The 22,773-nt window shown below is 36.8% G+C and overlaps 1 protein-coding gene across 1 annotated transcript in view; it reads right to left on the reverse strand.

Annotated features, from left to right (window-relative positions):
• Nucleotides 1–22,773, reverse strand: part of PITPNC1 (phosphatidylinositol transfer protein cytoplasmic 1) — an 82,915-nt gene that overhangs the window by 8,890 nt on the left and 51,252 nt on the right. The window contains exons 5-6 of the mRNA XM_059828204.1: nucleotides 19,085–19,156; nucleotides 7,977–8,072 (exon numbers count right to left, since the gene is read on the reverse strand). Of these exons, the coding sequence (XP_059684187.1) occupies nucleotides 7,977–8,072; nucleotides 19,085–19,156 (168 nt within the window). The remainder of the gene's footprint in view (nucleotides 1–7,976; nucleotides 8,073–19,084; nucleotides 19,157–22,773) is intronic.

Here is a 22,773-nt window from a genome sequence, read left to right on the forward strand (position 1 = left end):
TTCTCTGTGAAAGTCATTGCTTTTATTGCTGACATATTCTTTTCTAAATAGAAACTTTAAGCTTGCAGTATTATAAGGTTTCAATGTTAAACCACCATAAAAAACAATTCAGCGTCATCATATAGCAGAGCAACATACCACTGTATATCACAACTCATAGTCACATGCTGTTGCCAATCTTCTCACTCAATAAAGCTTGACCTCATATTGATCTAGATATTTTCTGGTTGAAAGACTTGTTTTATAACTGATTATTGTCTGAAGCCATCAATATAATAATAAAAAGAAAAAGAAAAAATAAAAAGGGAGAAACTAAGACATAATATTCAGAAAGGAAAAAAAGGAAAATCAAAGGAAACTAGTTTAATGTAAGGAAGGGTCTGCTGTTTCTTACATACACATACGGTGCTACTGTGATGGAGCCGTTGTCTTGATTAAGCATTTCAGATACGCACTTTAATAATACTGAGTGTTATGCAGAGACACTTTATATCCCTTTGGCGATACCAGACCTATAATGGAATAACTTCAATGCAATCCAAAGGGATTTAATGTAATGAATTTGAGTCGGTATCAAATATTTGGAATTTATAAATAAAAAACAAATAATGAACAGCTACCCTGCATGACTGCTCGGTCATGCATAAAACTTGTGCCTCGTTCAAACTGCAAGAACCCTCTGGATGCTGTGAAAGCAGTGTTTTGCTTTGTTTTGTTTTGGTGAAGTTAACCCAGCAGGCAATGGGATTCACAGTGAAAATTGGTCTTAAATTGGGAGCCCACAAATAATCCATCTACTGCAATGCAGTTCATCTATGACATCACTCCTGGTTGCAAATCTCTTTAACAGTGCCCAGAGATGGCACCTTTGTTTCCTTTAATCGTGTCCATTTTTCTTGAAGGACATGATGTTTAGTCACAAATTGGCTGGAGAGTTTCAAGCAAAGAGCCAGGCAATGATGGACAGTTTGGGCAACTTCTATCTAATAGCTTTTATGGAAATTCCTGCCTTTCTGAAAACATTAATGTATTGGTACTATAAAACTGTAGACTGATGAATGGAAGCCAGGAAGAAGAAAGAATTCAGAAGTATAGATCTCCAGACTGATGTATGAAAGGTCAAGATATTAAAGATATCTTCAAAGATATAGATATCTTTAAAAAGATATCTTTAACATCTTTAAAAAGAGTGCTTGCTCAGGTGAGCTAAGAATCAGTTCACTGGGAGCTGCATGTAAAGATTGTGTACGGGCTGAGTAGTGGGATGTAAGATACACAGCAACATTAAGCCAAGTGAACGCGAGAGTTTAATCCGTGGGCCATCAATTCACAGGGCATGAATGTTGTACAGAGGTGAGTCGTTATCCTAAGCAAAACTAACATCACTGGGCTTTTTACCTGGAGGCGAAAAAATTAGGTGTTTAAAAAAGTCTTGGACTATTTTAGAAAGACACAAATCCTGGCTCAGCAATTGCTTGTGCTATGGTTCATGCAAGGAAGTATTTAGGGGAAGAATCTCTATATTTATCTCTATATTTTCCATATATTTACACCTTTCCTAGGCCTCTGCTTTTGGCCACAGCCACAGGGAGCATACCATGCCAGAAGGACCTTTGGTGTGACCAGGACTGCTAATCCTCTGCTCTTCAATGTCTGATCCAAAGCCCACTGAAATCAATGAGAACTTTGACATGAAAGCCACAACCCAGCATAATTTTATGTGCCTAACTCATGGCTCCAGATTGCCAGATTAAGATTCACAGCCTGGAATCCTCTCTGCAATTAGGTGTATAAGGTCCTTCTAAAAAAAAAAAAGAAGCAGGGATGATAATTTTCTATTAAATGGAAGTAGAAATAATATTGGTACATAGCATTGCTTCTCCTCCCGACTTTCATGCTGTAGCTCACTGGTTAGGTTAGTCGGGTAGAACAAATTAGACTCATGTGTCATGCTCACACCTCTCCAGGTCCCAGGAGGAAGTGCTGAGCACCCGCCTGTACTGGATCACAGCTGTTCTTTACTCTTCCTGTGAAAGGTATGGCAATTTGCAAAACATATGCCAGAGGCACCACGCTAGAGCGAAGCAGCATACTCTCTAGGCAGGAATTGTGGCACACATGAGTTTGAAACACTTCTGTCAGTGACTGGAAACTGGGCAAGCTGATCTTTGGTTTGACCCCATTTTTATGTTATTATACAGAGCACTAATTTTGTGTGTGCCTTACTTTTGCTTTTAGGCACCCATGCCTTCCTTCCTAGAGAAGCCATCATCCAAAGAATACTGCGTCTATTCACTATTTCCCCCTTAATTTATCTACTGGCAAAATCCTCAATCTGTTTTAAATGTAATGGCATAGCTAAAATCTTTTTGTTTAAATAACCTTCTCGTCCTTTTATCAGACACAATTTATTAGGAAAGCCCATCTGGCAAATCCTTTTGCTACAGAGGAGCAAAACCTACTCTGTATTTGCAATACATTATTGCCAGGTGCAGAGTGATTTAAAAATAGCACTTCTGCTAACATAGCAGAAACATCACTACCCATGAGCTGGGCTTATTTGAGAATAAAATGTAAAATACAATAAAACAAAATAAAAGTCACAGTGTGATTGATGTGCTTTCAAACATAACACTCTCCCAGTGTTTCTTACTTAGGCCACGTCTAGCGGGTCCTGGCTTAACATGCTTATTGTTGGAGGTTCCATTATTTACCATTTAGCATTTATTTACTTAGCCTTCCTCATGGACTGCAGATGTCATGGGCATCAGATGTGGAATTGTAACCCCCGGAAAGGGGGAGGCAAACACCAACATGTTGACAATATGGCAGTGGGTTGTTGCAATGCCTTTTCAGATTTAATTCTGAGATGTTATTTTTTACTTAAATAATGAAATACATTCATTGTTTACAGAAAACTTCCAAATCTGAATGGGCGTGCTTTCCCTTAGCTTTGCCACGGTATCAGGCATGATTTGAAGATCCCATACTATTCTGCAGCTGACAACACCTCCTTTGTCCATATACTGGAAGCCTGCATGGAACATCTTATTAGCCTTGTCGCCGATCTGTCTCAAAAATTACTTGCTGCTTGTATGGCTATCTTAGCATGGAAGAAGATCCCCAAGCTGAACATGTTCTCCAGAGGTGAAGGTGCATTGTCTTATGCCATACATCCTATTCCCTTACTGGACGGTACTCAGATGTCCCAGAAGCAAAGATTCTTCCTTCCTTTTAATGCATGGATTTGTTTTTTCAGACTCCTGTTGCAATATATTCCACCACTGTGCTTTTGAAGTGCAGTCAATTTTTTCTTCCCTTTAAGCTGAAGACCATTTTGTTTGATCTTGAATTTCAGAACCAATCCTTCATGGTTTTAATACATGTGATCTGGCATTTCACCATCAGCTGTAGTTGCTACGTTTTGGATTTTAGCTTATATAGCTAGGGCTCTGGCAAGATTTGTTGATGCTACTACAGAGATTTATGTGGAGTAATTTTTTAAAGACTTTTTTTCTGTTTTTGAATTTCCATTAAAATGCATTTTCTGGAAGATCTGGCTAAATACTTCAGAATTGTAAATATTGGGACAGTTCTGAAGTGTTAAAATATTATAATCCAGCCGGCCTTCATGTAAGCTTACAACTGAAGTTACTAAGGAAAAGGAAATTTTCATCTGTTTTTGCTATGCCCTGAACTGAACTAATGTGCTGACATGTCGCACACATTCACTGTGGGTGCTGAGGCAGCTGTATTATTTCAACTACTGTAATTTTCTGGCTCTGTAATGTGATAGAGGTTTTGTTATTCTGAAAGCACCTGGACAGTAGTAAGCTGGACCTATTACAGTGCAGCTGTGTTAAAGTAAAAAAAGCCAGCAATTGAAGACTAACACTGCAGCAGCTGCATGAAATCTTTCTGCTTGGAGGTAACTTAAAAAGTTTATTCCATTTGACCAACTCTCAACTGCTTTGTTATAAACAGGAAATGAAACACTGTTAATTTTGAGAACTTGAATATGGTGGCAAAGAACATTCTGCTCAGTAGCTCACATCGACAGTAAATGTTTCATTTCAGTGAATGATTCACTTGAGGCCCTCACTCTTCAGCATAGCTCAGTTTTATTCTTTTCTATAATTCAGATAACTATATATGTGTATATGGGGAATACATGATGGCTGGTGATACATATTCATTGATGGTAAAGTCACAAGGCAATGACTTTACAAAATGTACAGCTACTCCTACCTGTAGGCTTGTACATTCTTTAGAGAGAAATACAAAATTCTGTATTCAGTGTAATATGTACATTCAGATTTGGAAACATATGTGACTCCTTACAGAAAAACAGGCAAACCTGTTAGCTTGGATCTAGATTCAAGCTTTCTCAATTTGGAACGTCACATTTACACTTCTTAAAAGTTGAAGGATTTTTAGGTTCATGCTTGAAAAAGAAAGCTTTATTTAAGATGTGGCAGCACTGCTAAGTATTCTGGTGGCTACTTCACAATGAAGTTTGTAGATGGTCATTAAGTTAAAATTAAGCCATCTGCTTTGGGACACCCGGAATTGCTGCAGTTATACAAGTCCTCCAGTCTGCTATAAGGGCAACTCTTTTGACAGCAGAAATCAGTATACCTCCACGGAAGACAGACTTGGACTCTGTGTACGTGTTTGTAATAGTTAACAAAACTGTCCCCTGATTCACTATTTACTTGGTGATTTAAGTCCTTTTGTGCATACGCTGACACATAAGCCCTCCATTCTTAAGGGAATTCAAACCACTTGGATGATTCTGGCCAAGAGATCGCTCAGTATTATTGGCAGAGGTTCCTTTAAAGTGTTCCTGAACGAACCAACAGCTCTCCTTAAGCCTCCAGCTAACTATGTTTTTTACTTTTCAATTTTAGTTAATATTTAGAAGGAGAGAAAAAGCAGATACGCGCAAAGTTGAATTAAATAATTTTCCCTTCAACCGTCATATGACATTTTCATGGAACACTTGTCCTTTCTCATCAGTGCCAGCACAAGTCAAAATGAACTATGCAATTCAAATGGAATATTATACATACGAAGATGTCTCATACATTTCATCTTTTTATGTGTGAATCGTTATTATGTAAGTCACAATGGAAGGAAGAATATAGATCTGTTTATAAGATTCATGTCAGGGCAACTGAAAAGTATTTTTTTAGATCATAGGTGCTAGGAAGCAGAGAACGGTTGCTTCACTTGTTTGTACTGAGCCTGATGCTATGGGTCCCTTGGGTATCTCCTGAATCTTCCTGCGGTAACTGCAATATTATTATGTCTATCGATGATATCGGTGTAATACATACACAACCATATCTTCTGTTTATATAAATGAAAAAAACAACACTAAAGCTGCTATGGTTCATTCTGTTATAATTGACAAGTTATTTGATGCACCACCTCAAAGAAAGGTTGCAGTCAAATTGTAGAAAGGGGCTTTTCATCCAGAGGACTCAAAAAAATGTATGATATTGACCCAAACAGCTTATGAAGGATAACCGAGCACTTTAAAGCTAAAAATAACAGAAATAACAAATACTAACTTAATAGCAACTACGTTATTAGTGCTGTCTGATCACATCAGAAATCACCCTCAACCAGCAGGCTCATACAAAAAGCAAGCAGTTTAGGTAGTGTGTGAGAGGTTTAAATTATTTAACCTACTTCTCTAATATACAGTAATACAACTAAATAATGAAAATTGCAGTTAAAAACTGAAGTATATTTTTAATTGAAGAGGGATGCACTTTTGTCAGGATATAAAAGAAATGTAAAGCTCATTTCTAGAAGGCACTAAGTATGCTGGCCCTGATACAGAACTTGCTTGATTTTAAGCATGTGAAAGATCCACTGAAATGAAGAGATCACTAACATGCCTGAACTTAAAATCATGCTCATTGGTCTTTCTGGATGGGAGTCAGAACACTTATCCTGTGGGATCTAATTCTTAAATCCTGAGGATTGTACTTCACTTTTAATCTCTAAACTTAGTATCAATTCAGATTAAATGCTCTAAAAGCAGCCAAATTGTTGTTATTAGTGTAACTAAAATACCTTTCAAAAGCATACAGTAAATGGTTTTTAGTTATCTCTGAAACTGTTATTTGGAAAACACAGACTGTTTCTCATTTACATAGAATTACTTTTTTATGCTGTTCTGATTGAAAACAAATGGAAATTACATTTACAAACATTAAAAGTCTTTTTATAGTCCCTAAATTATGTAAGAGGCTTCATCAGAAATGGGAACTTGGCTTCATATTCAGAATACGGTAGCATTAAAAACCCCATAGTCTGTAAACTTTGAAAGATACCGAATTCAACTATTATTAATTCAATATCAATTACAGTATGTGCACAGTTAAATGCTAAGGTGTTCTTACTATTTTGTATGAGTTCTGAAACAGAATTTGGTAGCCAACATACAAATCATCCATCAGTACAGAAAAAACAACAGATGCTGGGCTATTTTTGTTGTTTAAAACCATATAAAATTTTGCTTGGAATCAGGTCTCTAGATTTGTCTTTGAAATAACAACACAAAGACTCTGAAATTCTTTTCTCACTTAACATGAGGCTGTTTTTCTATATTGTAAGATTAATCACATGGAAATTATTCTTTATGGTTGGCTATTAAAAATGGGAAGGAAAGCTGAAAAGCTACATGTTACCTTCATGTTTACAATTTCTGGAAGTGCACACACTCAGATGAAAAATCTTACATGATTTCTTTAAAACACAGTCAAATGCTGACCTGTTCAATAGCAGCCGTCATTCCTAAATGGAACCAGAAGACTGTGGAGTTCAGATAAGATGATGGGACCAATAAGCTGTTTCATGAGGTGTTATATAATTTTTGGTACATAACAGAGGGGTTTCATTATCTAAGGAAACTAATAAAATTACTTTTCATTCTACTGTAGACCCAATTTTGTTTTATGACCCATACATAAAATTTGAAATAGGATCTATAAATGGAAGATAACAAGTACCTGACTTTTTTAGTCTGAAACTCATGTCTCCTATGGTACAGAAATATATTCATTGGCAAGTCTTCATTTTCTATCCTAAAAATGATTATGTAGTCTCGTTTTGTATAGTCAAACAGCTGCCATACTCATTGCCAGCTATGAATATATACTTGGCTCCAGAGGCAAATCGTATCTCCAAAATTAAATGCAAGCATAGATTTGATCATTCCTCTCTAGCTACTTCTTGTGAACCATCCTTTTTCAAGTCTGAGGTTAAAACATTGAAACCTCATCTTCATTTGCATGGTGGCTGCTGATTTCAAAACAGTGAATTGCATTGACCTAAAAGAAACATGCTCCTCAGAGATGTGCGCTATCAAATATACATGGGAGCAATTTTCAAGGGAATTTTAAGAGAGTGAACGTGTCTGCTGCCATTGATGCTCTTTGGCAGATTTACTGCAGTATGTGGTATGCTTCAGTCCCTCTTGGTCTTGTGTCACAGTCGCTCCTGAGCAACTGTGCATCAACCCTGTTCTCACTGCAGCATATCTGTCCCTTGCCTGAGCTTAGACACTTCACAAGACTTATTAGTTGGGGTGGGATGCAAATAAGGACAATAGCAATGTTTAAAAGTGCTCAGACCTGCAAACACTTAACTGAGCTTCATGAGTCAAAGAAAAGTCCTTTTCTACTTGGAATGAATTCAGCTGAATATCAAAGGTCTGGTACAGGTTATGTTCTGATAAGGGTATGAAAGCATTTCAAAAGGTTGGAGGAATCATCTGCAAAAGAAAATGGCAGGTAATCTAGCTAGAGAGGTTGCTATCAGCTTCCCCTCTAATCAAAAGCTTTTTAAATACTACGGATCAGCAAGTTTTCATACAAAAATAAAATTGTTTTGATTCCTATCAAGGCTTACAGCCTCTTACATTCCCTTCTTCATCAGTTCACAATCAAGTTGTCTCTTACCTCTGATTCTTTGTAATAGCGCTCAGGAATTTCATCGCTGGCAATATCAATAAAGCAAACTTCTCGCTCCAGATCTTTAGCTTCTTTGTCAAAAATCTGCAAGAGTTAAAGAAATTCAACACTGTAACAGAACAAGACCCTTACAAAATCCACCTGGAATAATGGTTATAAGCCATTTTCAGTGACTCGAATAATGTATCTTAGGCTTGCGCCTGAACAGCTTCTGATGTAAGGGACATCAGGGACACAGTCACATCCTCTCGCCTACTGCAGATATCAAAGGGAAGAAAATGGGTGTTCTCAAGATCATATATAGGCAAGGTGTTCCTAAGCAAGTTTAACAACAGTCTGAATGAATGATGCCATAGACTTTTTGGGGAACAATCCACTATGTCAGATCAAGAGACAGTGGACTGTTAAATATAACATATTGTGTTCAGCACTTACTGCTCACACCACTGTTCTTCCTTGCACTTTTTGGAATGGGGACTTTGGTCACAAGTAGTAGAGTCAACAACTAGGACTGGTTTTATTGTGTTCTCTAATCCCTGAACTAGATTCCATGACTGTGTAAAAAACCTGACTTTCTGGACTCTGGATGTTTCTAACCTTTTCACTCTAGGGACAATAATGAAATGCAGGTGTGTTGTGTGAACTAGTCAGGCTAAGTTGCTGAGAATCAAAATTTTGTTTGAACTGCCCTTAGTGGAAGCTGGAAACTTCCACTATCCATTTGTGCACATATAAAGCTTATTTTCACTTTAATCCTTTAGCATCTGGTTTTGAACACCAAGTCTCTTGTTCTATGCAAGGCAAATGAAGGGTATATTTTGAAAATGCAGGTCACTTACATCTGCAGCGTAGTATGCTTCTGTGCCTGTGTCCATAATTTAATTATATAGGCATCTTAGTGACCCATGTGCTTACACTATGTCTGCAATAAATTTCTACTCATGATTCTAGGACTTGGAAATAGTGACTAGTTAAAAGGCTATCATGAATTAGTGCCATAAAATTCAGGGAAGTTGTGCATACACTGTCAAGATCAGTAACAAGCTAATGATGTGTTTTTTCCTTGGGGGCACAATGTTCTATAGCTAATGTTTCCAGGAAGCATAAATATTTTTGTTTTTTGTTTTTTTTTTTTTTAAATAAACGTAGCGAACGCTCTGCTGATTTCATTTCATTTCATCTTAGAGGAACAGTTAAAAATACAAAACGCCAGCAACTATTCAGTAACAAAAATGCTACTTTATTATTTCTGAAAGAAATGTGGCTGCCCATATAAAGCATTCAAAGTGAGCAATGGACTACAACGAACAAGTACAGCAGCCAGTAAGAAGAACACTGCTCAGGAAATCATAACTCAAATAAATGAAAAGCTGAAGTTTGACTCTACAATTTTAGCTTGTCTTGGTAGTTAACATTACTGGAACAAAATAGGCAACACTGAATGCTTACTGAACTGGGTATAAAATGTTAACATGTCTGAAACTGCAGAAGATCAGAACAAAAGGCAACTCCAGTCTGTTTTTATTTGTGTGCTTATTTTCCTTCTCTAATCCGTGTTTTGCAAAAAATTGTGTTGATTATTTGAACCAATTTGAGCTGAGAGGTCCTTCCCCTGTAGTGTTCTTTCTTAGAATTGGGGTACATTTCTTAAAACAACGGTTATGGTTTATATATGTAATATAGGTTGCTTTGTATAAGCTTTTATAAGCTTGCTTTTTTCTAAACAAATTCAGATATACACAGCAGTCTCTTGATGAAATCAGCTGAACTATTTCTGGAACAAGATGCATTTCACCATAATCTCTGAGCTTTAAATGAAATAATGGAGATTTCTCTTAAATTAACATTACAAGGTCAGCTGAGGCTCTGAATCAGTCTATGGTTTAAGTACAAGCCTAACAAATTTAAGCACATGCATATCTCTGCACATTTGCAAGGACCTAAATTGGGACTATTACCCAATATCTTATCTGAAGAAATGTGCTCTGCTCTATCACAGGCTCGATCCACATATTGCACCTCTAAGTAATACAGTTTTAAATTCTTTTTCTCGCTTTAACATGCTTTGATAGAAGTGGGGATGACAGATGCCTTTGCCAATCTGTCAAAACCAGGAGGAATTATTCAACCACTTCAACCACACCTTATTTGCTGCTTAGGCTATCTCTGATAATTTCCTTCATTCCAAAAGTTTGCTGAATGACATTCTCAGTTCCCTTTGGTGGCAGAAGTTGTTGTCTAATCATTGATACTTCTCCCCTTCTTAGATTGTCCTCACAAGATTTGCAGATAGAGATTTAAGCTTCTCATTCTATCAGCAGTAGAAAATAAGAAGACATTAGAGAACAAGACTGATTTATTTCTTAGCTCTAATTCTCTTATTGCCTCTCCTAGCCACATAATCTGGGATTGTCTTAAAACCTGTAGGGAGGATGGGTTTATCGTGTTTGTATCGTTATCAGAGAGACTAGAGAAATTTAAAAGTTTTAAATGAAGAGATTAAAGGCCACGAAAAGAAGCATAAGGCTCCCAATCTGTGCAACTGTATTTGCAAATGTGCAGAAAATGAATGGTGAGAACAATCTGTATCCTTAAGAAGATGATGCAGAAGGGCAGAATATTAAATATTATATTGGAAAGAACTGGACAGGCTTTACATTTGGAAGCCAAGTAATTAATTGAGATTGAAATACACAATCAAATGGAAAACAAAGAGTAACATTAAGGCTGAAGCGTCCTTTTTGCTGTGCGTTTTTTTGGTTTTTTTTTTTTGGGGCGGGGTTGTGACAGCTTTTTTACAACAGACAAACATTTCTACACTTCCACTTTCTATGAGGAATGAAAACTCATCATTATTTAGACTAATTCACCCACAGAATGACAAAAAGTGGAAGAAAGGTTTTAACTGTGTCATCTTTACAATTGTCGATAGTTTCTTTTGGGGAAAGTTAAAAAAAAAACACCCTGGCAGATGATTCTAGTACCCCAGGAAAGAGAGATCATACAGGATACTGCAGCAATATAAGTGCTGGTGTATTTAAATGTCTTTCCTTCCTTTTCCTCGTGACCTACAATGACATACCCTAGCACAAACTTTGCTGGTGACTTCTCTTTTCCCTGTAGCCAAAGCCAGAACAGAAAGTCAGGTTATGAGCTGACGGTACATCAACAACAAATTTAATTTCCTTTTTCTATAAGCTCCTTTCCCATTTTTCTTCTTTTTCTTCTATCTTCAGGCCAAGTTGCTGGCTTCAACCTCATTCAGATGTAGCTAATCCAAAATCTAACTTTTATGGCCAATCACCACAGCTAACCTGGTTTGGATATAAATAGTATAAAGCCAGACTCTGCTGAATCCACTGATTGCATTCACACTGGCAAACTCCTCACTCCTCTACACAACTAGGACTCCGAGGGTCAAATCTGGGCTTGTTTGGCTTGGCTGTGTTCCATAATAGATCATTCTCTCTTGTGATGTTTTTTTGCTATCATCAAGAGCAAAGAAGGTATTCAAGGGATTACCAGCTGGAAAGTTGTTGGTTTCTGTCTTTACTGCAAAATGTTTTTTTTACCAGCCTAAACACAAGGAGTTTGTGGTCAGAAGGTTGTAATAAGGCAGCTATTTCGCATTTTAAACACTAATACATACAGGACCTTAAATTTCCTGTGGAAACAGTTAAATATCAGGTCAACTTAGAAATAAAGACAAGTTGTTAGAGATTAAAGTGATAAGGCAACCTATGTAGAGAATTCTATACTATTAACAAACAAGTTTGAAAATGGGTGTGTTTTTTTCTGGAAGCTATTTTTTCCGTCCCTTGTGAGGCTTTAGGTGGGGGAAGATCTCGTATGTTTTTCTTACTTGTTATGTTAGATCCAGATAGTCAGCCATTGCTGAGAAACGCAACTAAGGCAGAGAAATGAAACGGGCAAGAGCTACGAGATTTTTTTCCAAAAAAGCAAAGCACTCCTAAATTAATTACAGGCAGGTAATATGGTAGCAAATGTGATTATTATCCCATGTGTTAAGTAATCAGACACCTGTGCCTATCTACAAGCTTAAGCCAAAATGATTGCATAGTTCAATGTACAACGCGTAAATGCAATTTATTGAGATGAGTATTTCTACTACAAATCAAATCTCCTCTTCTATTAAATCCTTCTTTGAGTTAATATCTATGCCTGAAAGCATTGTTCTTCCCTCTCTGCCTCCCCATTTTCCCTGCCCTGCCAAAAAGGCCAACAGGCATCCCAACAAACTTAAATCTTGACTTTGTAGTAGCTGGACGCCACAAGAGGACATCTTAGTGGGATAGGCAGGCTATGACATGAACGGCATGACAAAATTATCTTTAAACATTAGAATTTGAAATGAAATGAAATTAAATTAAATATATCTCTGCCTTTCTCACTGATTCATTCATTGTCACTGAGCTTCAAGAAAATGGAAAAAATACAGTATGCAGCTAGAAGAGTCCCCAGGCAACATATATGCTCCTTTTTTAATTCAAATATTGATATTTCACTGAAGCTTTTGGGTTTTCTATTTTCTCTCATCCCTGAAATGTAGTCTAACTATGTAACTTGCAGGTATTGAGCAATTTGTATGATGATGAGCACTTTCTGTGAGTAGAATACATATGTATCCATCATTCGTAGGATGGTTTAAATCTAGATTTCATAGCAAGTGAAAGTTAGAGGTATAACTGCAGTAAGGACTGCAAGAATAAGCTTTTCCTTTTTTTTTTTCCCCTATTAAAAAGGGAAAATCTGGCACAAAACCTTCTCTTCAACTTGAAATTCTAATCACCTTAGATTGCCATTGTCAGAACCACTGGCTAGTCTCCAATTTATTATTACAGCGTCCTTTTGCAGCTTGTGTCATCTGGTCCACTTTAACTCTCATTTTTCTGAAGGAAAATTTGGTCTAAAATAAAAAAAAACCACACCTACTCAGAACTTCATCTATGGAGTTTTACTCAGTGTGTAACTTTTCTGTAAGTCATGTTCCAACCTCAGTTACCCCCAAAGTCTGTTAATTTGCTTTTGAGGTTTACTTGGGCAAAGATTACAGGAATTGACCAATTTGAACCTGTTCACTGGCTAAAACTATTTATGTGGACACACGTAACTGGGAGCAATTCTTCTATGGAAAAAAGATTGAATCTCTCCCTGAGAGCAGTACATTTGGCTCACTGAACAGCACGGGAATATCACTGTCTGCCGCAGAGTGGAACTCACAAAAGCAGTTACGTGTTTATCAGCAGCCTTGCTCCCTGCTCCTTTTTATCTCCATGTCACGGCTCCTCTATTATTCCATCTCTTATAAAATATCTCATTTAGATTTGCACTTTCGGACTAGAGAAATGTATTTTTGTGTAATTACGTCAAAGTAGCTATGCTTCTAAGACCTTAATACACTATCGATAATATTTACTGGGATTAGGTTTTTTTAAGTCACATCTATTTCAAGTGCTAGATTTACTAAATAACTTCACTAGTTCATTTAGAAAAATCAAAAAGTAGAGGCACAGCCATATTACTTGTTTACACTCTGTGTCAGTACTGGCCTTACCTTATGTTCTGCGATAGCCACATGTGCTTGGGACATTCTATTTGTAGTTATGGTCAACAAAAAGAGAGCTCTTCACACAGAAGGAATTTTAGGCTAACCTCTCCACTTGTTTGCCTCTATTTTTTGAGACTTATTAGAGGAGGAAAGCTTAATAAAATCAAGGTTTTTCATTACAAATTATACAGGAGACAAACAGATACTCAATACTATCACACAGAAAAAACTCAGGTGCAAATAAAATCATGCCTAGAACGACCCTAGCTTTGATTTGGACATATTTTGCAGTGATGCCTAGCCATCCTTAAGACAATTTACAGAATGATATCCTGTAGTGCAGTGAGGCTAAGCCAGGGCACAGCTGAATCCATTTCAGCTGAAATCAGTGTTTCATGGCAGTTTCCTTAAATAGTGAATTTACATTCAATTTACATGTGCTATATTGAAGTTTGTTACAACCTAGTTTCACGTTACTAAGATAGGAGACAAAAATAGGGGAAAAAAACACCCTAAAAAGAGCAAAACTTAGTTGGCCATACCTAAAATTTATTTTACTTTAGCCAAATGTTTCACAACCAACACTTCAGAAAAACACACTAAGGTTGAAGCATGATGAATGATCCAATACTGTATACTTGGTCACTTGTAGGGCTGCAGAGTTAGAACTCACTGTCAAGAAAGGATTTTCTAACTTTAAATGATGGCACTGTAATTTACATAGGTTGCATATCATATAATATCTGCTATTAGCTGGCTGGTTTTAGTATGCTCAAACTATTGATGTGTCAAATGATACTGGTGTTAATTTACAACTATATGGAATACAGAACCACCTCTTGTTTTCATTTGGCAAATTGTCATTCCGAGACACGTATTTTCAACACTATTTTATCTTTGAAAGGCAGGAAACACATTGATAATATATTTTTCTCTTGATTGACAAAGAATTATTGTTGTAGCTCTGATGACTTCATCAGCATTACTGAGACATACACTTACAAAACTTGCCCAGTGATGCCCATGCTTTTTCATCTTGAAATATAACTTTACCTCGAAATCTTTATTCCACACCTTCATTACTCTTAAAAATAATGTTATTCTTGCTAATAAATATCAAGGGCCTTTAACAAAAAGAAAGACTATTTTAAGATCTTGCATGTTATTCTTTAATAATCAAGAGCCAGCCATTGAGCTTTTCCAGAGCAAAACGTTATGCTACAAAGAGCAAGGCACTCTAATTTTTACATACAGTGAATTTCCATTATTAACAACTATTGGATTATTTTTACAAGCTGTGCTTTTTTTACTTTCCCCAGATGCTATCAGATGGCAAAAATTCACTGCCCAAATATCAGCAGAAATTAATTCTGTGACTAAAAAACAAAACAAAACAAAACAACAAAAACCAGTCAAACGTAATGATCCTTCTACAACAAATAGGAAAATTTGCTTGAACAGCGTCTGCCTTCAATTTACCTTTGCTCTACCTTTGGCTACAGATGGCTTTTCAGAAATTTTCACCAGGACTAGACTGTGGCATGCAAAACCAGACACGGAGCTGCAGTGCGTGAGATCATCGTGCACTGATTACAGTATCTACTAGAGCCATGTGGTGGATCCTTTGTTGTCAACAGAAAGCCTAAGTTGGTGCATTCCCCACTAAAATTAAAAATAAGCAAAATGTGTGTCTGTAGCATACACTGAAATAGTAAGAATAGAGATGGGAGCAAAGTGAGAGCAATAGACCATTTAGAATAAAATTATCCTTATGTGACATAAATACTGAACGATCAATAGACTGTTAAAAGAAAATAATATCTGCCCAAATAAAAAAAAGAGGTTAACAAAGTCTGCTCATGAAAACCACAGACTAACCATTTATTCACAAACAAGCAGTAACTTGTACCAGTCCTGCCTGTGATTTCTGACTATTTCATTAATTAGACAACTTTAAGAATTCTCTTGTATTTAACTTGCAGGATTAATATTCAAAATACAGACTCTGTGTATCCATATTCAAATTCCTTAATTGATAATTTTTCTTACGGGAAAAAATGCATGCACTGAGTGATTAATATACACTTTTATAGCTTGTCTGTGTTTGCTGAAGCTGCCTCTTGTAGGCACCTGCACTTCCCTCTTCCCAGCACTTCCCACTGCAACCTTGACTTACCTAAGCAGCTAAAGATGCAATAGGGAAGCAATATTTTCATGTGCTCTACAGATACCACCCACAGTGTCATTTACATTTTACAAACCATTCTAATTTTTAGAAATTCCATTTTGTAATTTAAAATAAAAGTAAAATAAAAATAAAATTTCTCTTTAAACTAAGAAGTTTACTTTTTAAAAGACCCGTAAGAAGAAACACTGAATGGCCTGACTCATTGGTCTAGTTTCTAACACTGTTAATGAAGCTATAAAGCTGCAAGGTGGCAGTGACAATATTTGATGTACTAACATGTTCACCCAACACTCATTCTGTTTTTCCAAGGAGAGAGTTGCCATGCGAACACGTAGGTGCGATACAGCAAAATCAGCTGTGCTGTAGCACTAAAAATCGCAACTGGATGGATTTATGGTACTGCACTACTTCCATCTACACAATGTTTTATCTAAATAAAGGAGTTTATTGTCCTTTATTCTTTCTGGCAATGTTTATACTTGTGCAAATCAAGTGCAAACTTTAACAGATTGGAACAATAGTGCTTTAAGCATATTTAAAACAGGTTAAAATTATGACAAAGTCTAAGACAGAAAAATCAAGTTCCAAAGCAGGTATCATTATCTTTCACTACTTTCTTCTATCATGACAATTGAGAAGAAAAATCAGGCGGACTTTTGCATCAAGATATATTGCAGTAATTAGGTGGAATTTTACTAGGCAATGCAATATATTAATTAAAATAATTCTAATAATATACTAGCCGGCTAAATGACAACAGGAACCCAAGAGCATTTATATTGCTTTCTTCCACTAATCAATGGAATTAGCTTTGGTATCCTTATATCTAATTAGTGCTTTTACAATCAATATCTATTTTATTAGATAGCATGGAAATGAAGAATAGATCAGAGATCAAAGATTTTAAAAAAACGTATATGGCTTCAAAAAATGTATCTAGAAATAATTGAGTTAAAATCAGACATGCGTTATTACCCTCATTACTGTATTATTAGTATTCATTCAGTATATTTTGTATTACAACTGCAAAATCTACAGAAGTATTTTTTGGGATAATTATTTCTTCATCAGCCAAGGTTGGTAGTTGCAATGAAGGAAAATATAGTGTATCTATCTATGGAAATCAATAGAAATAGATGCTATGTTTCCTGTTGTTTTCTGACTAGGCAAACGTAGTGAAATTTAATCTAAACTTGTCTGAGACAAAAGAGAAATACACTTTGCATTTTCTTAAGTGAGGTTTAAGCCTACCCATTGAGTAACAGAAACGAGATCGACTCTTAGCCCTAGTTCTGAGGTGTTTGGTTTAACAGAAGGCTCTCCAGAGGCTCAGTGAGGCCTCTCCGTATTTACTAACCTTCCAGCATTTCAGTGCTGTACCAGATACATCCCTGTCACCAGACCAACGTCACTGGATCAACAGCAAAAAATGTATCTCTCCCCTTGGTTTATTGTGTTCACACCAGTGAATAACATAGCTATCAGAATTATAAAATCATAGAAATTAGGGCTGGAATGCAGCCCTCTAATTCAGCTTCTCTTTCTCCTCCTCAGTTCAAGTCAGGGTCAATTAAATCTGTTAATCTTGGTAAATACTTGCCTAGTCTGTGACTCGGGTACCTCAGTATAAAGGTAATACAATATTACTCCACTGGCACTCTGATAAAAATTACATTTGAAGGGCTGGATTCAAGCAGAGTAGAGATTCTTTGATTTACATCATCTGAGAATCCTACCTCTGTGTTACTTTCATCTTAAATTCACTGGTTGGGTACTATTCAGGGCTTGATTCATAGTATTTTAGCCACAAAGCTGACACACAGAAAAAACCTGAAAATTCACTGATTAAATAGCTTCAGTTCTTCCTCTGTTAGGCATCAGTACAGAACGTGTCTTCTCACTGTTGACATTATAATGTACCAGAAAACTAGTCTGCACCCTCCTGAAACTAAAGGTGTGGGCTTGCTCTGAATTAAAGTGCTGCCAAAAAGTAGAAGTGAACATTAAAAAGTACATAAATTACATAATGCTCATATAGTTAGTAATGTAATACACGTTTTTTCCTCTCTCACTGATCTGGATCTGGCTTAGACTAGCAGTGACTGAAAGTTGTTGGTATCTGGTGGCTAATACATGATCTCTGTCATGTTCCCATTGGGAAAGTGTCTGTATGCCAAAAACATTATTCAAAATTATACCTTGTTCTTTTACATGTAATTATTCTGCCATAAGCAGTGCAACATCTGTCAGCCTTATTAACACGCAGGCCCAAAGCAGTTAGGGAAATGTACCTCCCATCTGGGGAACAGACCACTTTAAGCCTAATAAGGCTACTAGAGGGACACCCCTGGAAACTGGAAGGCTCAATATCTTAGACCCCTTAAAATCTGCTTTACTGCCTTCTTCTTTCTCAAGAATGAGTTTAAACACTCCGTCATTAGGTCTCTGTATTACAGATCAATTTTCCAGACATTTTAAAGCCTGTAAGAAACTTCTTCCCATAAGACTGCAACAAATTACTGTTTAAAGCATACCAAAATGAAACATACAGAAATGTATTTGTGTATTCATGCACAAGTTGACTCTTTACATGCCTGGCTTTATACAGCATCATTCTTTTCTTGCAAGTTGTATGACTCTGCTTTGCTTGCTGTCAGGTCAACAAAGTCTGACTGACCTCCTGCCTTCTATTTCTGCGCAACTCCCGATTCGGCAGCTGCTGGCTACTCACTCCCACCCTTCCTCTAGAGAGGAGTTTGCATAGTTAATTATCCTGTTCATCTCTAAGCTCTAACTCTGAGAACTTTGTAACTTTGGTAAGTGACTGCCAAAAGCATCACCTCAGTAGTCCAGCCATTGTTCCCTTGAAGTTGTTTACTGAGATCTCTCTTCTCTGACCATTGTTTAGTTTCCTGTTTGCTCTTCCTAACAGCTCCTTTGAATTCAACCCCCTTCACTCCGAGAGGATAATGTAAAACAGATAAAGTGGAATACAATTTCACCCCCCCCCCCCAAAAAAAAAAGAGTAATCTTTTCTTTACTCTCCATAAATGTTCATCAGGACTAAATTCACATATGTAAATTATGTTGTGTTTAGAGAAGTAATAAGTAGAACGTGAGCTGCAGAAGCGAAGTTGTGTACATGAATCTTTCATCTCATGGTACTTTAGAGGTAACTGCTCCGCAAGCTGACAAGCTGCTAATGAACAGGACACCCAGGTAGGTGTGAAGACACAAGCCTGATTCAGCCTTTTTCCCAGACTGAAAGACCTACAACCCCCAGATACAGAATATGATTAACGAAAAGGATGAAATTTTTGCAAAAGCCATCGTACTTACACTGTCATTGCTTCCTTTGTTGTCCTCATATTTTGTCTCTATATGAATGGAGAATTTAGGCAAAAATGAACACTGCAACAAAAGAAAAATATGTTTGACATAAAAAATATGCCTTGCTTCATCAGCTGACATATTCAGTACATCCTGTTTGGTATCAAATTTCTTGTTTTTTTCAGATTATTTCAAGAAAGGGTAAATGTACACAGAACATAAGAGCAAAGGTTTTTATGATTCTGGAGGGATGGAATCTCTGGAGAGATTCTGTCTAAAAGCTGTATACTATAATGAAGGTATAAATAAATTAGTGTAAGTACTCTGGAATAACTAGACACAATAGTTTTCATGCTCACTATACATAAAGAGTACAAAAGCCCTGAATGTCTTGGATAAATTCAGTTCACTAAGATCTCGAGAGCAGCTAGATATTCGTCTTCATAGATTAGTCTAGCCCCCATATAAAATAATCCAAGGACACTTCACTAGCTGCAGGTGCTAACCAAATAGACATGGTTTGACGTGTGAGGCATTTTTTTAATTGTCAGTGAGAAATGAATTTTAGCATAATTTCCTGTTAATGAAATTAAGATGGATTATGAGCTGCTGTGGAAATTCCTTTATACTAAACCCAAATAAATCTTTAGATAATAATGCAAGAAAATTAAGAAGGCACAAATATTTTTCTACTAACGATAATATTTCTGTATTCTACATGGGAATAAATTTATTTTTCTGTGGATTGCTTTATTTAGTTGGCTTATCAAGAATAAAATTTGTAATACTAGGTAACATAATTCCAGTGGAAAAAATATTTCAAATATCTTTTCTTTAGCATTTCACAGTTCTTTCAAATCAACTTCACAAATAGGCAGATAGAGTAGATGTCTAACAAACTCTGAAGGATACTAGTTCAGCATCTTTACTATTAGTCATCAAGTCTTTTCTTGCATTAACTGCCAGTGAAACTGAAGTGCCAGTTCCTGGTATGAAGCATCACTAATACCCTATGGCAAAATGTCTTTGTAAAGACTCTGACTATTTCATGTGCTGTGCATACAGATTATACAATGAGGCCATTATGATGCCTCACTGTTCACATTACTGTTGATCCAAGTTTGGACTTGATAAAATATGGAGAGTTCTTCTAAGGGAGAGGCTGATGACTAAGAAAAGAGGTGATCTAGAAGGCCAGCTGTAGTGCAACAAAATTGAAATGAGAAGCCAGCTCCTTTGAGACTGCAGAAAATATATTCCTGATTCCATGGATACCACCCAACAAGTCATTGTTTAATCTTCTTCTGATATATCTAGTATGCAGTGAGCACACCTAGAATCAATCCTTGTTGAAAAAAGAGCGAGAGAGTTTTGCCAGAAAAGGTTCTGGTGCCGTGGAAGGTTTCCGGTCAAACTGTCTTCCCATTAACATAGTGAAATACTCCCATGTAACATGTTGGTGCTGCAGATGCCCAGATCACACAGGCTTCTCTTCAGATCTTATAAATGTTTTACTAAAGGTCTGTGGAGTAGCACATTTATGAGTTTCAACCCAATCTGAACTGTGACTAGCCCTCAGCTATGCAACTTGTTCATTGAGTGAATATGGGAGAAAAAAAAAGAAAAAAATCAGCAGTATGTGGAGTGCAGGATGGGACAAGTTCAACGACAGATCTGCTAGCTCCTATTACCTGTATTTTGTGGGCAATTACACATTTCCTATATATACATCTCAGGAAGTGCCACCTGAAAATATACAATACTGATAAGCAGTCTGTCAGAACTGAGGATCTTGTAACACAAATTAACACCCACAAAGTCCAGATATTCTCCCAATTGAGGTTTCACCACGTATCTCAGTATGTTGCTCCTATTCTGGCAGACATCCAAAGGCATCTGCAAACAAAAGCCTTAGCAAACAGTAGGCACTACAGGGAAAGAAGATGGAAAAAAACCCAAAACCCAAAAGCCAAGGTTTGTCATAAGGTTCTAATTTGTATCTCCAAAATTAACCAAAAGGTGGAATGAACATCCTTGAACTATATTAATGTTAGCTGGAAGAAGAGATGAATAAAAGGGGTTGATTAAAAGAATGCCCTAATAAAATGTTGCTAGAGTAAGAAAAGTTATAATTGTGGTGTTACAAAAAACAGGGAATGACCCAGGAGACACAGGGATGCTAGTATGTCCTAAAACATATTTGATGTCACTCAGAAGATTCGTATTCAAACAGCATAAACCAACATTCTAGTTATTTTCCGTGTTTGCAGGAGAACAGGGAGGGTTGAAAAGTAAATTACTACTGGAAGTAGATTATGAAAAGCAGATTTAAAAAAAAAGTATAACCTCATGACAGACCTCATCTACTGCATACTTTTTAGAGCATTTGGAAAATAACTACAATGGTGCTAAGGTGGTAAAAACACGGGTTATTGATCTGAAAAAATTAGTATATGGCAGCCTTGTATTTTACAAAGATGTGTAACTACAGGGGTCACAATCCAGGTGTGCAGAGCTCTTGCTGACAACAACCTAGACCTCTGCATGTGGGCATCCTGTGGGAAAGCATCCTTGAGGAAACGAGAGGAGACTGCCAATGAATGTTTGTTTTATCAGCAGTTACTAGTTCTGCTTACTGAATGCAGTAACTGGTACTGCACTACTGAGGACTCAGTGCTTAGGTCTGAATAACAGATTTCAGAAACATTTTCACTGAAAATGGTAGAGATGTATGCCGTGCTATCCATGATACACTAATAGAACAGTTACTAGGAAAACACAGTTTATTAGCATCATGTCTGCATATTTCAAGGTTACTGCTCTAGGCCATGTTTTACTCAGATGTTAGTGTGGGTTGATTTGACGACCAAAATTTAATTTTCTTTGCTACATAATTAAACAAAATCAACACCCCCTAAATAAAATCTAGTAATTGATAAAAACAGCAAACAGAATGACATCAATGATCTATCACTAGTGGAAGGGTCATTAAGACTATAATGCTTGAGCAGATTGAGTATCTAGGTCAGAGCTTTCTGAGTCTGCAAACATTTTAAGTTGTACAGTGTGAGTCTAGTGGTTTGTCAGAAACCTCAGTGGCTGTGGAAACTGCGCTGACTATGCTGATCTTCACGGCTCTGGGCAGTGAAGTTCTCTCAGCCCTTTCAAGAAGCAGCGGGGTCCACCACAGGACTTGGTGCTGCTCTCATGGTCCCGCTGTCAGGTTTCAAAACTCCACTGACAGAAGGAACTTTAGTACAGCATCTTCCACATTTACAGCTAATACAAAGCTAACACCCTTACCAAAGCAGTTCTTCATCCCTGCTTCTGATTAAAGTATCTTTGCTTATGATTTAACTACAGAAATTCAGGAATTGTTGGATAGAGTACATTTTTCAATACTCAAAAATACTTTTCTTTATCAAAATAGTTGCCTTTAGGTCACATTTTCAGGCACGGTGGAGGATAAAAATGCAAAATGTGCAAAACCTTTGTGCTGTTGCTTTGAAGCATGGCTACAGTTTTAGAGGAAATTTTGAGTAAAGCCAAATTCTAGATTTCTGTTTTACCTTGCTATCAAAAAATATCTGTTTTCAACTACTGTCTAGAGTTTACCAGCAATGAGTCAGATCATGACACTTTGAAATGCAGCCATTTCATATACTGAACTTAAGGCTGCATTAGGCTGCCTGTAGTGG

This window comes from Gavia stellata, chromosome 22, assembly GCF_030936135.1.
Source record: "Gavia stellata isolate bGavSte3 chromosome 22, bGavSte3.hap2, whole genome shotgun sequence".
NCBI classification, from domain to species: Eukaryota; Metazoa; Chordata; class Aves; order Gaviiformes; family Gaviidae; genus Gavia; species Gavia stellata.